This window comes from Canis lupus, chromosome 33 (genome assembly GCF_048164855.1).
Source record: "Canis lupus baileyi chromosome 33, mCanLup2.hap1, whole genome shotgun sequence".
In the NCBI taxonomy this organism is placed as follows: Eukaryota; Metazoa; Chordata; class Mammalia; order Carnivora; family Canidae; genus Canis; species Canis lupus.
The window spans coordinates 16261051-16278945 of NC_132870.1; the positions used below are offsets into that span (position 1 = coordinate 16261051).

General features: G+C 36.2%; 1 protein-coding gene across 3 annotated transcripts in view; it reads left to right on the plus strand.

The window, feature by feature from the left end:
* GRID2 (glutamate ionotropic receptor delta type subunit 2) overlaps positions 1–17895 on the plus strand; it is a 1466011-nt gene that overhangs the window by 882613 nt on the left and 565503 nt on the right. For all 3 annotated transcript variants that reach the window (XM_072810836.1, XM_072810835.1, XM_072810834.1), the window contains exon 5: positions 400–453. In XM_072810836.1, coding sequence (XP_072666937.1) covers positions 400–453 — 54 coding nt within the window. The remainder of the gene's footprint in view (positions 1–399; positions 454–17895) is intronic.

Here is a 17895-nt window from a genome sequence, read left to right on the forward strand (position 1 = left end):
TGGGTCTCCAGGATCGTGCCCTGGGCCAAAGGCAGGCGCTAAACCGCTGCGCCACCCAGGGATCCCTCAAAGTTTATTTGGAATAGGAAATGTGACTTGACCTACACTCCTGGTTAAATCACATTGTAGTAGAATATATATATTTTTAGTAGAAACCTGTTTTTCTAGGCTTTTGATGAATTTTACTTTCAAACTTAATTAGCAAGTCTACAGTGCATCTACACACCGAACACAAATGCTTCTACAGTGCTCTGCTAACAGTTTTCCATCTTTAATTTAGTAACAGATCTTTCTAACATGTGATATGGATTTATTCGGCCCTTTGCAAGTACGTTGCTTTGGTTTGGTTTGGTTTTCACTGTTAATGCTGACTGATGGACGGTTTCTCTTCTATTTCAGGTTGTGGAGACGAATTTGGTTGCTTTTGACTGTCACTGGATCATTATAAATGAGGTAACACCAACTAAACCTTATTGTCAACTCTGGGTCCTGTTTTCATGTGGTTAGTCATGGCATTTCCTATGGCCTTGAATTTCTAAGAGGAAACAGAACACCAAGTAAAATGTCAGCTTCCTGACTGGATGCTAACTAAAAATAGAAAAAGGAGTTTAAAAAAATTATCAATGGCTTTGTATGAGTAAAATAAATGGAGATGGTCTTCCCACTGAGTGAGTATCTTTTAGTCTTTTCCGTTGGCATCCACTGACTGCTTCGGGAAATCATCTTTATACCAAGTACAGTTCTTCTTTGTAAGCAAAGTGAATTCCTCTCAGCAGATTACTTGTGTTCCATTTATAATCTAATGTGTTTCTAGAACTTTTTTATCTACCCCCCCACTTACATGAGGATTTTTTCTTTTCATAATGAAATACAACTATTTTAAAATTCATCACATTTCCAAATGCCTTATGAAAGTGTATTGATTTTTGTAAAGACAATACACAGATTAAAAATATATTACAACAGGAGAATTCTGTGAGATAGATTGGTCCATTGGTACCTGTCAGAATTGGAAAGGACAATGAGCAAATCAGTCACCAACAATGAGATCACATGAATTTGTCCTCAACAAGACCTAGTATTCATATCATATCTATTACTTATGAATAAAAAGAATGTAGTATTTATCTGTTAGCTATGTTACTATGGACATATAATAATCCTGTGTTGAGGCTTTTTTCATTTGTACAGTAAGTATAATAACATTTACTTTGTAAATTCATTATAAAAATTGAGTGAGATATTACCTAATATTCTCAAATGTAGTGCTGACAAATGACACTCAATAAATGATACTACAATAATGAATATAGAACATGAAAGTTCACAGATAAGTTTCTCACTTGTTAATTTGTTGAATGCTAAACATTATTCTATGAAGCATTGAGGGAATGAGGTTCATAGAGGGTAAATGATTTTACACAGAAATATAAAAATGATTCACAGTTTCAAGTTGTGTCCCCTGGTAGAATTTTAGTATAGTTCTTTTTTCTTTAGCTATGATTAAAATATTGCATCATATTAGTTTTAGGTATGTAACACAAAGATTGTATATATATCTATATAAAGATATATATATACTTAAAAGTGATCATCACAATACATCTAGTTACCATATGTAGGCTTACAAAGTTACAGTTTTTTTTCTTATGAAGAGAACTTTTAAGATATACTCTCCTAGCAGCTTTCAAGTATGCAATACAATATTACTGACTATAGTCACCATGCTATACATTACATCTCCATGATTTATTTATTTTATAATTGAAGTTTGTATTCCTTAATCCCTTTCACCCACTTTCCCCATCCAAATCCTTCTCCCCCCTTGGCACCCACCAATATGTTCTCTGTATCGATCAGTTTTGTTTGGCTTTGCTTGTTCATTTCTTTTGTTTTTAAGATTCCACATGTAAGTGAAATCATAGGGCAATTGTATTTGTCTGTCTGATTTATTTCACTTAGCACAATACCCTTATGTTTTATTCATGTTGCTGTGAATGGCAAGATTGTATTTTCTTTTCAAACTAAATAGTATTCCACTGTGTGTGTGTATGTGTGTGTGTGTGTTCATTTATCCATTGATGGACCCTTAGATTGCTTCTATATTTTGGCAACTGTAAATAATGCTGTAATCAAATAATAAAATAAGGATGCTTATGCCTTTTCAAATTTGTGCTTTTGTTTTCTTTGAATAAATACTGAGAAATGGAATTGCTGGGATCACATAGGTTGTTTTTTCTTTTAATTTTTTTGAGGAGATACCATATTATTTTCTGTAGTGGCCACACCAATATACATTCCTACCAACACTGCACAAATGTTCTCTTTTCTCCACATCCTTCTCAACACTTATTATTTCTTATATTTTTCATAATATCCATCCTAACAGGTGTGAGGTGATATCTCATTGTGATTTTGATTAGCATTTCACTGATGATTAGTGATATTGAGCATTGTTTTGTGTGCTTGTTAGCCATCTGTATGTCTGTTTGGGAAAAAAAAATGTTCAGATCCCCTGCCCATTTTTAGACTTTTATTTTTGCTATTGAGATGTATGAGTTCTTTATATATTTTAAACTTTTTTTTTATTCATTTATTTACGAGAGAGAGAGAGAGAGAGAGAGAGAGGAGTGGAGGGAGGGGCAGAGGGAAAGAATCTTCAGGCAGACTCCCCTGGAGCCTGACATAGAGCTCGATATCTACAACCCAAGAGATCATGACCTGAGCCAAAAACAAGAGTCAGACACTTACTGATTGAGCCACCCAAACGCCCTTCTTTACATATTTTGAATATTAATCCCTTATCAGATATATGCAAATACCTCCTCCCAATCAAAAGTTTGCTTTTTCATTTTGTTGATGGTTTCCTTCACTGTGCAGAAATTCTGTTTGTTTTGTTTTTGTTTTTATCTTTGTTTTTAGTTTGAAGTAGTCCTAACTTGTTTATTTTTTGCTTTTGTTGCCCTAGCCTCTAGAGTCAAATCCAAAAAGTCATGGCCAAGACTTATGTCTAAAAGCTTACCACCTTATTTTCTTATAGAAACATTACAGTTTCAAGTTTTACATTCAAATATTTAATCCATTTTAAAAGTTAATTCTTGTGTGTGGTATAAGATTTGTTTTCTTATTTTGAGTTTATTTATTTATTTTAAATTTTTAATTTAAATTCAATTTGCCAACGTATAGTAAAACACCCAGTACTTGTCCCATCAAGTGCCCTCCTTAGTGCCTGTCACCCAGTTACTCCATATCCCCACCTACCTCTCCTTCTACAACCCTTTGTTTGTTTCCCAGAGTTAGCAATGTCTCATAGTTTGTCTTCCTCTCTAATTTTTCCCCACTCAGTTTCTCTCCTTTTCCTTATAATCCCTTTCACTATTTCTTATATTCCAAACATGAGTGAAAACATATGACAATTTCCTTCTCCAGTTGACTTATTTCACTCTGCATGATACCCTCCAGTTCCATCCATGTTGAAGCAAATGGTGGATATTCGTCCTTTCTGATGGCTGAGAAATATTCCATTGTATATATAGAACACATCTTCTTTATCCATTCATCTGCCAAATGACATCCTTCTACAGTTTAGCTATTGTGGACATTGTCACTATGAACATTGAGGTGCAGGTGTCCTAGGTTGCACTACATCAGTATCTTTGGGGAAAATACCCAGTAGTGCAATTGCTGGGTCATAGGGTAGCTTTATTATTTTTTACTTCTTGAGGGACCTCCACACTGTTTTACAGGGGGGCTGTACCAGTTTGCATTCCCACCAACAGTGTAAAAGGGTTCCCCTTTCTCCACATCCTCTCCAACATTTGTTGTTTCTGTCTTGTTAATTTTAGCCATTCTCACTGGGGTGAGGTAGTATCTTATTGTGACTTTTATTTGTGTTTCCCTGATAGCAAGTGATGAGGAGCATTTTCTCATGTGCTTGTTGGCCACGTGTAAGTCTTCTTTGGAGAAATGTCTGTTATTGTCTTCTGCCCATTTCATGACTGGATTGTTTCTTGGGTGTTGTTTGACAACTACTTTATAGATCTTGGATACTAGCCCTTTATCTGATATGTAATTTGTAAATATCTTCCCCCATTCTGTAGGTTGTCGTTTAGTTTTATTGATTCTTTCCTTTGCTGTGCAGAAGCTTTTTATCTTGATGAAGTCCCAATAGTTCATTTTTGCTTTTGCTTCCCTTGCCTTCATAGATGTATCTTGCAAGAAGTTGCTGTGGCCAAGTTTAAAAAGGGTGTTGCCTGTGTTCTCCTCTAGGATTCTGATGGATTCTTGTCTCACATTTAGATCTTTCACATTTCAACCATTTTGAGTTTATCTTTGTGTATGGTGGAAGAAAATGGTCTAGTTTCATTCTTCTGCATGTGGCTGTCCAATTTTCCCAAAACCATTTATTGAAGAAACTATCCTTTCTCCAGTGGATATTCTTTCCTACTTTGTCGAAGATGAGTTGACTATAGAGTTGAGGGCCTATTTCTGGATTCTTTATACTGTTCCATTGATCTATGGGTCTGTTTTTGTGCCAGTACCATCTTGTCTTGATCATCACAGCTTTGTAATACAGCTTGAAGTCAGTCATTGTGATGCCCCCAGTATTGGTTTCCATTTTCAACATACCTTTTGCTATTTGGGGTCTTTTCCCGTTCCACACAAATCTTATTTGTTCCAGCTCTGTGAAGAAAGTCCATTGTATTTTGATAGGGATTGCATTGAACATAAAAATTGCCCTGGGTAGCATCGACATTTTCACAATATTTATTTTTCCAATCCATGAGCATGGAATCTTTTTCCATCTCTTTACATCTTCCTCAATTTCTTTCATAAGTGTTCAGTAGTTTTTAGAGTATAGATCCTTTACTTCTTTGGTTATTTTTAAAAAGATTTTATTTATTTATTCATGGGAGACACACACACACACACAGAGGCACAGACATAGGCAGATGGAGAAGTAGGCCCCATACAGGGAGCCTGATGTGGGACTCGATCCCGGGACTCCAGGATCACACCCTTAGCTGAAGGCAGGCACTTAAACACTGAGCCACCCAGGTGTCCCTACCTCTTTGGTTATGTTTATTCCTAGGTATCTTATGATTTTGGGTGCAATTGTAAATGGGATTGACTCCTTAATTTATCTTTCTTCAGTCTCATTATTAGTGCATAAAAATGCCACTAATTTCTGTCCATTGATTTTGTAACCTCCCAAATTGCTGAATTGCTGTATGAGTTCTAGCAATCTTGAGGTGGAGCCTTTTGGGTTTTCTATATACCACACCATGTCATGTGTGAAGAGGGAGAGTTTGACTTCTTCTTTGCTAATTTGAATGCCTTTTATTTCTTTTTGTTGTCTTATTGCCGAGGCTAAGGCTTCTAGTACTATGTTGAATAACAGTGGTGAGAGTGGACATTCCTGTTGTGTTCCTGATCATAGGGGACAGGCTCTCAGTTTTTCCTCCTTGAGAATTATATTCACTGTGGGCTTTTCATAAATGGCTTTTATGATATTGAGGAATGTTCCCCATATCCCTACACTTTGAAAAGTTTCAATCAGGAATGGATGCTATATTTTGTCAAATGCTTTCTCGGCATCTATTGAGAGGATCACACAGTTCTTGTTTTTTTCTCTTATTGATGTAATCTATCACATTGATTATTTTACAAGTGTTGAACAACCAAGATCCCACATGGTCGTGGTGAATAGTCCTGTTAATGTACTGTTGGATCCTATTAGCTAGTATCTTGGTGAGAATTTTTGCATCCGTGTTCATCAGGGATATTAGTCTCTAATTCTCCTTTTTGGTGGGGTCTTTGGTTTTGAGATAAAGTAATGATGGCCTCATAGAATGAGTTTGGAAGTACTCCCTCCACTTCTATCCTTTGAAACAGTTTGAGTAGAATTGGTATCATTTCTTCTTTAAACGTTTGGTATAATTCCCCTGGGAAGCCATCTGGCCCTGGACTTTTGTGTCTTGGGAGGTTTTTAATGACTACTTCAATTTCCTTGCTGGTTATTGGCCTGTTCAGGTTTTCTATTTCTTCCTGTTCCAGTTTTGGTAATTTTTAGGTTTCTAGAAATGCATCCATTTCTACCAAAAGGCCTACTTTGTTGGCATATAGTTGTTCATAATATGTATTTAAAATTGTTTGTATTTCCTTGGTGTTGGTTATGATCTCTCCTCTTTCATTCATTTTATTAATTTGAGTCTTCTCTCTTTTCTTTTTAATAAGTTTGGCTAGGGGTTTGTCTATCTTACTAATTCCTTCAAACAACTAGCTCCTGGTTTTGTAGATCTGTTCTATAATTATTCTGGGATCTCTATGTCCTTGAGTTCTACTCTAATCCTTATTATTTATCTTCTCCTGCTTGGTTTAGGCTTTATTTGCTCTTCTTTCTCCATTTCCTTTAGGTACAAGATTAGCTTTTGTATTTGAATTTTTCCCAATTTTTTGAGAGAGGCTTGTATTGCAATGTATTTCACTCTTAGGACCACCTTTGCTGTATCCCAAAGATTTTGAACAGTTGTATTTTAATTTCATTACTTTCCATGAATATTTTTAATTCTTCTCTAATTTCCTGGTGGACCCATTCATCTTTTAGTAGGATGCTCTTTAACCTCCATGTGTTTGAGTTTCTTTCTTCCAAATTTTTTCTTGTGATTGAATCTAGTTTCAAAGCATTGTGGTCTAAAAATATGCAGGGGACAATCTCAATATTTTGGTATTGGCTGAGATCCAATTTGTGCCCCAGTATGTGGTCTATTCTGGAGAAAGTTCTATGTGCACTTGAGAAAAATGTGTATTCCATTGCACTAGGAGGGAATGTTATATATATCTGTGAAATCCATCTGGTCCAGTGTATCATTCAAGTCCCTTGTTTCTTTGGTGATGTTCTGCTTAGAAGATCTGTCTTTTGCTAAGAGTGCTGTGTTGAAGTCTCCTACTATTAATGTATTATTATCTATGTATCTCTTTACTTGGCTTATTAATTGATTGATATACTTGGCTGCTCCCTCATTAGGGGCATAAATATTCATAATTGTTAGGCCTTCTTGTTGGATAGACCCTTTAAGAATGATATAGTGTCCCTCTTCATCTCTTATTATAGTCTTTGGCATAAAATCTAATTCATCTGATATGAGGATTGCTACCCCAGCTTTCTTTTGAGGACCATTTGATTGGCAAATGGTTCTCCACCCCTTCATTTTCAGTCAGGAGGTATCCTTAGGTCTCAAATGAGTCTCTCATAGACAGCATATAGATGGGTCTTGTGTTTTTATCCAGTCTGATACCTGCATTTTTGAGGGGATCATTTAGCCCATTCATGTTCAGAGTAACGTTTGGAAAATATGAATTTAGGGCAATAGTAGTACCTATTCAATCCCTGTTTTGTGGATTGTTTCTTTGGGTTCCCTTCTTCTTTTACAGGGTTCCCCTTAATATTTCTTGTGGAGCCAGTTTTGTAATCACATGTTCTTTTAATTTCTATCTATCCTAGAAGTTCTTATCTCTCCTTCTATTCTGAATGAGAGTCTTGCTGGATAAAGTATTATTGGCTGCATGTTTTTCTCATTTAGTACCCTGTGTATATAACACCAGCCCTTTCTGCCCTGCCAGATCTCTGCGGATAGATCTGCTGTTAATCCGGTATTTCTCCCCATATAAATTAAGAATCTCTTGTCTCTAGCTGCTTTTGGAATTTTCTCTTTATCTTTGAAATTTGCAAGTTTCACTATTAAATTTCGAGGTATTGAACAGTTTTTGTTGATTTCTTTGGGGGGGAGAATCTTCCCTATCTCTTAGATCTGAATGCCTATTTCCTTCCTCAGATTAGGAAAGTTTTCAGCTATGATTTGTTTGAATATACTTTGTGGTTCTCTCTCTTTCTCTTGTCCTTTTTTGGAATACCAATAAGATGAATATTATTCCTTCTCAAGCTATCATTAATTTCCTGAAGCCTTTCCTAGTGGATTCTTAATTGGTTTTCTCTTTTTTTTCCCTCAGCTTCCTTCCTTTCCATCAACTTGCCTTCTATGTCACTCGGTGTCTCTTCCACCTCATTAACCCTAGCAGTTAGAACATCCAGTTTAGACTGCATCTCAGTTAAAGTATTTTTAATTTTGGCCTGATTGGATCTCAATTCTGCAGTAAGAGAATCTCTAGAATCCTTTATACTTTTTTTCAGAGACACTGGTAATTTTATAATTGTACTTTGGAATTGTATCTCTGACATGTATGGAATTGTATCTCTGACATGTATTCAAATCCACAAACAGCAAGTCTGTGGCAGAGAGTATTACTTCCGGGTCTTTCTTTTGTGGTGAATTCCTCCTTCTAGTCATTTTATCCAGTGCAGAGTTGTATGAGTGAGCAGAGTCAAAAATATCAACCATAATCTAGTAAAATATACTCTAGACAATTCCAAAGAGGTCAGAGATCTGAAAATAAAAGAAAAAGAAGAACAGAAAAAAATAAAAGGACCATGAAAGTGAAAAATTTTTAAACAAAATAGTAAGAATAAAAAACAAACAAACAAATAAAGAAAAAAAGGGTTTGGTGAGGAAGTGGTAGTGGAAAGAATATAGTCTCCTCGAGGGGACCTAGAAGGTGATCCTCTTGTTTCTGACTGTATTTTGTTCTGCACGTTAGAAGATCCTCAGTTCCAAATTTATATAAACCAGTAAAATATAGAGACCCTACATCAACCACAGAAACAAGTTAAAAGAGGGGTGCAGAATGGGAAGGAAGAGAGAATATAGTCTTACAAAATGAACCAATATGGTGTTCCACTTGTTTCTCGGTGTATTTTGGTCTCTGTGTTAGAAGGCACTAACTTCCACCATTATAAAACAAAACAAGATAAAAAAAAAAAACATAACTTGTATATCTACCAAAATTAAGTTGAATACATTGAAAAGAATCCAATAATGAAGAATATATCTAAGACTTCTAATTGTAGAAATATGAAAGTCTAAAGGAAAAAAGCTTAAAAATGAAGAGTTGGTCAAATATTGTATTTAAGGCAGGAAAAGAGAAAAAATATTGGAAATTTTTAACCTGAAAAATAAACGAATTGTAAGGAAAAACCTCTAGTTCTCTATACTATTTTCCCTCAGTCCTGGAGCTTTCCAGTGCTACTTGGTCAATAAACTTGCATTTCCCTTGTTCTTCCAGCAGTTCTTCTGGAGGTAGGGGTCTGCTGCACTGATTATCAGGTGTCTGTGCCTGGGCAGAAGTGCCCTGCCCCTTGCCAGGTGCTAGGCTCAGTATGAGCTGTTTATTATGTGAGGCCTTTGTTCCCGCAAGGCCATGCCTCCCCCAGGTGAAAGGTGGGGGGGGGGGTGTGTGGGGGAAGAGATGGTAGCCAGATCTCTAGCTCTGGAGCCAACAGACCCCTGCCAGTACCAAACCACAGTCTCCCAGTGCACACTGGCCTAGGTGCTCCCTATCCTTATTGTGTCCTGGGGAATATTGAGACTCACTGAACCACCTGTGATTCTGCCCTATTCCCCACTGAGCACTTTTCAATTAGGGAAGATTCTTTCAGGTGCAGATTTTTAAAGCTCCCGATTGTCCACGGCTCAGCTTTTGGGCCCAGTTTGCCACAGCTCCCCTCCCCCACCTTTTCTCTCTCCACCTTCCTATCTTGTCAGAAGCAATCACTTTTCTCTCTGTAGCATTCCAGCTGTTCTCTCTTTACATCTCAGGTTGAATTCGTAGCTCTTCAGGATGTTTTGAAAGTTATCTATGTAAGTTTTGTGGAACCACATGAATTGAGGACCCAAACTCTTTTGCCATCTTACCTAGCTCTCTGGTATAAGATTCTTTCTTTTTCTTTCTTTTTTTTTTTTAAGATTTTATTTATTTATTCATGAGACACGGGGGGTGGGGGGGGCAGAGACACAGACAGAGGGAGAAGTAGGCTCCATGCAGGAGCTCAACATGGGACTCGATCGTGGTCCCCAGGATCAGGCCCTGGGCTGAAGGCAGCGCTAAACCACTGAGCCACCTGGGCTGCCCCAGATTCTCATTTAATTCTTTTGTGTGGTTGTCCAGTTTTCACAGCACCATCAATTTTGGACTGTCTTTGCTACTGTATATTCTAGGTTCTATTGTTCTGAATTAACTGACTGACCATAAATGTGTGGGTTTTTTTCTGGGCTATATACTGTGTTCCATTGATCTATGTGTCTGTTTTTCTGCCAGTACCATACTATTTTGATTACTATACTTTTGTAATACAGTTTGAAATCAAAGAGTATGATGCCTCCGGGTTTGTTCTTTCTCAAGATAGCTTTGGCTATTTAGGATCCCCTGTATTTCCATGCAAATTTATGATTGTTCTATTTCTGTGAAAAATGCCTTTGGAATTTTGATAGGGATTACAAGGATTCTATAGATTGCATTGGATAACATGGACATTTTAACAATATTAATTCTTCCAATCCATCAGCATAAAATATATCTTCATTTAGTTATGCTTTCTTTAATTTATGTCGTCCATGTCTCACAGTTTGCAGTGTGCAGGTCTTTTGCTTCCTTGGTTAAATTTGTTCCTAGATATTTCATTATTTTTAAGCAGTGTGAGTGGGACTGTTTTCTCAATTTCTCCTATTTTTGCTGCAACCCATAGATTTTGGTATGTTACAATTCATTTTCATTTGTCTCAAGGTATTTTTTTTTCATTTCTCCATTGATTTCTTTGTTGACCTTAGTCATTCAGTAGCATGTTGTTTAATTTCTACATACTTATGAATTTTCTTCTTGTAATTAATTCCTAGTTTCATGCTATTATGGTAGAAAAAGATGCTTGATATAAATCTAATCTTCTTAAGTTTATTGAGACTTATTTTGGTAGTAACATGATCTAGAGAATGTTCTTCAGTGCACTTTAGAAGAATGTATGTTCTGCTGCCTTTTGACGGAATGTTCTGTATATATTTATTAAGTCCATCTGGCTTAACGTGTCATTTAAGGCCAATGTTTTCTTCTTCTTTTTTTTTGTTTTATAAGGCCAATGTTTTCTAATTAATTTTTTGTCTGTAAGATCTGTCCATTGATATAAGTGGGATATTAAGAGTTCTCAATATTATTGTATTGCTTTCAATTTATCCCTTTAGCTCTGTTAATATTTGTTGTGTATTTATGCAATCCTATGTTGGGTGCATTAAATATTTACAAATGTTATATCTTCTTGCTATATTCACACTTTTATTATTGTGTAATGCTCACCTTTTGTCTTCAATTACAATCTTTATTTTAAAGTTTATTTTGTCTCATAAAAATAGTTACCCCAGCTTTCTTTTGAATTCCATTTGCATGGAACATCTTTTTCCATACCTTCATTTTCAGTCTGTGAATCTCCTTGCATCTGAGATGAGTCTGTTAAAGGCAGTATAGAGATGGGTCTTGTTTTTGCTTTGCCCATTCAGTCAATCTATATCTTTTGATTGGGGAATTTAATTCATTTACATTTAAAATAATTTTGATAAGTATGTACTCATTGCCATTTTGTTCATTGTTTTTTGGTTCTTTTGTAGCTCCTCTCTATGAGTCTCCCCTTGTGATTTGATGGCTTTCTTTAGTTTTATGCTTAGAGTCCTTTCTCATTATCTTTTGTGTATCTCCTATAGGTTTTAGCATTGTGGTTACCATGAGTTTCACATATAACTCCCTATAAAAGAAAGTCTACTTTGAGTTGATAGCAGGTTGAATTTGAACACATTTTAAAACTACATTTTTATTCCATCATGTTTTATGTTTTTTATGTTACATTTTGCATGTTTTTCTTTTGTGTATCTCTTAAAGAACAATTGTAGTTATAGTTTTTTTTAACTACTTTTGTCTTTTAACCTTCATACTAGCTTTATAAGTGATTAATCCACTACCTTTGCTATATATTTATCTTTACCAGTGAGACTTTTGGTTTCATGTGTTTTGTGATTACAAATTAGTATCCTTTTTTCCTGCTTAAAAAAGGTCCATTTAACATTTCTCATAAGGCTGATTTAGTGCAGATGAACATGGCTTTTGTTTGGAAAAAATCCTTCAATTTCAAGTGATAATTTTCTCAGAGTACTTTTGGTTGGAAATTTTTTTGTTGTTGTTTTTTGTTTTTCCTTTTAGCTCTTTGTATATATCATACCACTCTCTCTGGCCTGCAAATTTTCTGTTGAAAAATATGTTGATAGCCCTATGGGGATTTCCTTATATGTAACAAGTTCTTTTCTTATTGTCTTTTAAGATTCTCTTATCTTTAAGTTTTGAAATTTAATTATAAAGTGTCTTGGTGTAACTGTCTTTGGGTTCCTTTTATTTGGAACTCTCTGAACTAACTCGATCCGGTTGTCTGTTTCCTTCCCCATATTAGGGAAGTTTTCAGCCATCATTTCTTCAAATAAGTTTTTTTTTGTTCTTGCCATTGTTCCTTCCTTACTCTCTTCTCCTTCTGGGACTTCTATGATGTAAATTTTGTTCTGTTTGATGTAGTTTTATAAGTTCCTTAAGCTATCTTTGTTTTTTTATGTGTTTTCTTTTTGCTGCTCTGACTGGATGAGTTCTACTTTCTTGTTTTCAAGATAACTGATCTTTTCTTCTGCTTCATCTAGTCTGCTATTGAACCCTTCTAGTGTATTCTTCTGTTGAATTATTGTATTCTTCAGCTCTTTGACTTCTTTTGGTATTTTCTTATGTTGTCTATCTCTCTTTGAAGTTCTCACTGTTTTTATTCATCTTCTTCTGAATTTTTTTTTTAAATTTTATTTATTTATGATAGTCACAGAGAGAGAGAGAGAGAGAGAGAGAGGCAGAGACACAGGCAGAGGGAGAAGCAGGCTCCATGCACCGGGAGCCCGATGTGGGATTCGATCCCGGGTCTCCAGGATTGCGCCCTGGGCCAAAGGCAGGCGCCAAACCGCTGCGCCACCCAGGGATCCCCGATCTTCTTCTGAATTTGATGAGCATCTTTATGCTTATTACTTTGAACTCTCTATCAGGTAAATTAAATATCTCTGTTTCATTAAGGCTTTTTTTCTGGGGTTTTATGATATTCTTTTGTTTGGAGTATATTCTTCTGTTTCCTCATTTTGTTTGACTATGTTTGTTACTATGTATTAGGTAAAATAGTTTCCTTTCCCGGTCTTGAATGAGTCGCCTTGTGCAGATGATGAGCCTTTAGTCAACCCTGCCCTGGCTCTTGGTTGTCTCTGAAACCTTTGTGATTGTCTAAGCAACCTGCTTTATTCTTGATCAGTCCCAACTGTTAAAGTTGTGCCAAACCCTGCCTGTGTTCCAAAGGGAGGGATCTTAGCACCTAGTTTCAGGCTAATTGGAAGCCAGATGCTCAGGCACCAATTTTTAAAGGATGCAAATATATAGCATCCTATAGGACCACAATTGTAAACCCTGTTGGCCTCAAGACCAGTCCGTAGAGGTGCTACCTTGTAAAAACTGAGTTCCAGACAAGTATATAAAAACCTTTCTTGAGGTACTGGCAAGCTGCAGTGAGGCGAAGGGAGAGCACAAAGATCGCAACCTCCAGCCTATGTTATCTCACCTTTGAGGCCTTTAGGTATGAGGCAATCCTGAAGGCTACCCCTCTGGCTGAAATTCTAGGACAAGTAAAATAGGGTTTTTTTTTTTTTTTTTTCATAGAGAGATGTAGGTGTTTCAGTCTGCTTTCTGTGCATGTCTGCTGGCTTTATTGGAACCACAGGAGAATGCAGAGGTGGGCCACAACTACCAGCACTAGCAAAGTAGAGTGACAGTGCAAAAATGGTGCCCACCAGCACCATCAACCTCAGAGAGAGGCCAAAAGGCCCCTGCCGCTTTGGCAGATGTATTAAGATTAGCAAATGAATTTATTTCATAAATACTCTAGGTGGTATTCAAATTGCTGAATTTGCACTGGGTCCTAAGATGAATGAGTCTATGTGCAAGTTCTTTAAAAATGGAGCCTCAATTCCCTACAGCCCTTAGGATCTCCTAGATGTAAGCCCCATTGGTTTTTAAAGCCAGACACTTTGAGGGCTTTTCTCTCCATTGTAGGTCCCAAGGTCTGGGATGCCTGAGGTAGCATAAACCCCTTGCTCTGTATTTATGAAATCCCTCTCAACTGTGTGTTACTATACTGGGGGTGTGGTTTTTGGCAAGATCTTGTCTCTGCCTCTCCTACCCATTTTGACATGGCCCTTTTATCTTTCATTGTGGAACAACAGCTCAGCTAATTTCCAGGACTTTTTCTGAAGGGATTGTTCCATACATAGCTGTTGATCTACTGTGTCCAAGTGAGGTTAATTCAGGATATTCCTATGATATTTATTTATTTATTTATTTATTTATTTATTTATTTATTTATACCTAGTTGATTCACAACATTATATTAGTTTCATGTGTAATATAGTGACTCAACAAGTATTATGTTATACTCACCACAAGTGTAGCTACCTTCTGTCACCACATAGCACTATTATAGTATCATTGACTATATTTCTTATGATGTGCCTTTTATTCCTGTGTCTTATTCATTCCATAACTGGAAATCTGCATCTTCCTCTCCTCTTCACTCCTTTTCGCCCATCCTCCCACCTCATCTTCCCACTCTGGCAACCATCAGTTTGATCTCTGTGTTTATAGATTTGATTCTGCCTTCAGTTTATTTGTTTATTCACTTGGTTTTTGTTTTATTTTGTATTTAGATTCTACATGAGTGAAATTGTATGGTCTTTCTCAGTCTGAGGTATTTCACAGAGCATAACACCCTCTAGGGCCATACATGCTGTTGCAAATGACACAAACCCATTGTTTTCATGGCTGCATAATATTCCTGTGTGTGTGTGTTTGTGTGTGTGTATCCATTTGTCTATCAGTAGACACTTAGATTGATTCTGTACCTTGACTATGCTGCTGTCTTGAAATTTCTCTAATGGTTCTTTCCAGTTCAGTGTAAAATGTCTTATAAGCCTGTTTTGGGCCTGCCCAACTTTAGGGCTACATGATTTGTTGCTGCATTTCTTATGTCAAGTTAAGATATGTTTTTTTTCTGAGATTCCCCATATGATAATATGTATGTGTGTATCATTCTTTCTAGTGAAGTTTTAATACCTTCTAATTTTCTAATACCTCTCAATTTTCTATCTACAATGACTAACATCAGTCCTAACATCAGGATAGAGAGAAGGGAAAAGGAAATCTTAGTAAATTTTAGAATAATTTTTCATATTAGGGGTCTTAATTTGTATTTTTCAACATGGAATCTGTGGGTCAAGTAATTCAGTTTGCCATACAACCATTAAGTGGTGATAATGAGTTTCAAAACATTTTTAGAGTCTAAACTTTTTTTTAATAATTCTCCTTATAGACTTTTTAAATTTCTGCTACCTAAATTTTAATCTTACGGAAATGATTTATCCCATTAATTTTTGTCCTTAGGTTAATTATTTTCTAGATTACTTTCTTTGAAATAAAGAATCTTCTTACTTTTTTGTTTTTTATCTTATATCCAACTTCTGCTGGGGAAGAGAGTACTCAGATTTCCTGATATAAAACAAGCTGGAGTCATTTCATTTGTTTGTGTCAGTAGAACAAGCCAGGAAAAAAGTGATTTATTGCCTCCTTAGAGAAATGGATTAATTAAGCCAATTAATACTTAGAATCATTAAATTAAAAGGCCCATTCCCTTCTTTTCTTTGATAATATTACATAGGGGACCCCTGAATTACTTTTTTTTTTCCATATCCAATTTAACTTCACATGCCTGGATCTTAAAAGTGTGAATGCAGGTAGAGCTCCTGGAACATCGATAGTCATTTCTCTTCTGTATATGTGTCTATTTGTACTGTGGGAGAAATTACTCCTTCGTATCATGTACAGGAGGGGACTTGAGGATATTTCATTAGTGATGAATATTAAGGTAATAATAATAATACTTTATATTTTATCTATATTTTATAAACATTAGGACTTTTTTAACTTAGAATTAAATTTCTTCCATAACATATTAGAAGGAAAATGCTGTCTTTAAATGGATGTTCAATAATTTGAGCCACTGTTTTGTGAATAAAACATCCACACAGGGGATCCCTGGGTGGCTCAGTGGTTTAGCACCTGCTTTCGGCCCAGGGTGTGATCCTGGAGGCCCAGGATCGAGTCCCACATCAGGCTTCCTGCATGTAGCCTGCTTCTCCTCTGTCTGTGTCTCTCTGTCTCCCTCTCTGTCTCTCTCTCTCTCTCTCTCTCTGTATCTCTCATGAATATATAAATAAAGTCTTAAAAAAAAACACACACAAAGTGATTTAACCAGCAAATAACTCACCAAATGTTAGAAGTATGAAAGACCACAATTCTCTTTTCCTCTACCACACTTGGATTTTCTACTGTAAGCTGCCATAAATATTTATAATGTCACCTTTACCATTACTGAAACCCTGTGTCCTTTTTACATACAATTCTTCTTACAAGTCCTTGAGCAGAGGAGTCATTTCTTTTAGGAAGGTCAATACCACCTACCTTCTGAAAAAATCTGATATTCACAGCCCACAGTTTATATTATTTTTTTTTTATCTAAACTAGGCTCAAATTCAGAGATCAAGCATGTTTTCTATATTTTCATTCTTTTTTTAATAATAAATTTATTTTTTATTGGTGTTCAATTTGCCAACATACAGAATAACACCCAGTGCTCATCCCGTCAAGTGCCCCCCTAAGTGCCCCTCACCCATTTACCCCCACCCCCCACCCTCCTCCCCTTCCACTACCCCTAGTTCGTTTCCCAGAGTTAGGAGTCTTTATGTTCTGTCTCCCTTTCTAATATTTCCACCCATTTCTTCTCCCTTCCTTTCTATTCCCTTTCACTATTATCTATATTCCCCAAATGAATGAGAACATATAATGTTTGTCCTTCTCCGATTGACTTATTTCACTCAGCATAATACCCTCCAGTTCCATCCACATTGAAGCAAATGGTGGGTATTTGTCATTTCTAATGGCTGAGTAATATTCCATCGTATACATAGACCACATCTTCTTTATCCATTCATCTTTCGATGGACACTGAGGCTCTGTCCACAGTTTGGCTATTGTGGCCATTGCTGCTATAAACATCGGGGTGCAGGTGTCCTGGTGTTTCATTGCATCTGTATCTTTGGGGTAAATCCCCAGCAGTGTAATTGCTGGGTTGTAGGGCAGGTCTATTTTTAACTGTTTGAGGAACCTCCACACAGTTTTCCAGAGTGGCTGCACCAGTTCACATTCCCACCAACAGCGTAAGAGGGTTCCCTTTTCTCCACATCCTCTCCAACATTTTTGGTTTCCTGTCTTGTTAATTTTCCCCATTCTCACTGGTGTGAGGTGGTATCTCATTGTGGTTTGGATTTGTATTTCCCTGATGGCAAGTGTTGCAGAGCATTTTCTAATGTGCATGTTGGCCATGTCTATGTCTTCCTCTGTGAGATTTCTGTTCATGTCTTTTGCCCATTTCATGATTGGATTGTTTGTTTCTTTGGTGTTGAGTTTAATAAGTTCTTTATAGATCTTAGAAACTAGCCCTTTATCTGATATGTCATTTGCAAATATCTTCTCCCATTCTGTAGGTTGTATTTTCATTCTTAAGAAAAATCATCATTATCCATATATCTGCAGTCAACATTCTTCCAAATGATTCAATTTGTTTACCTCATTTTCCCTGAAATATGCCTTAGTAAACTTGACTCTCACTACCTTTACTTCTTTTATGAGTTGTTTATACAAATTTATAATGAATGAATCAAATTTATCCTAGTTTCCATAAAAGAAATATGGATGTTTCAAATTTGCTAGGAAGTTAATAAACTCTAAAAGTAGCAACAACAACAACAGCAAAAATCTAACAATATGCAATGACCATTTGACTGA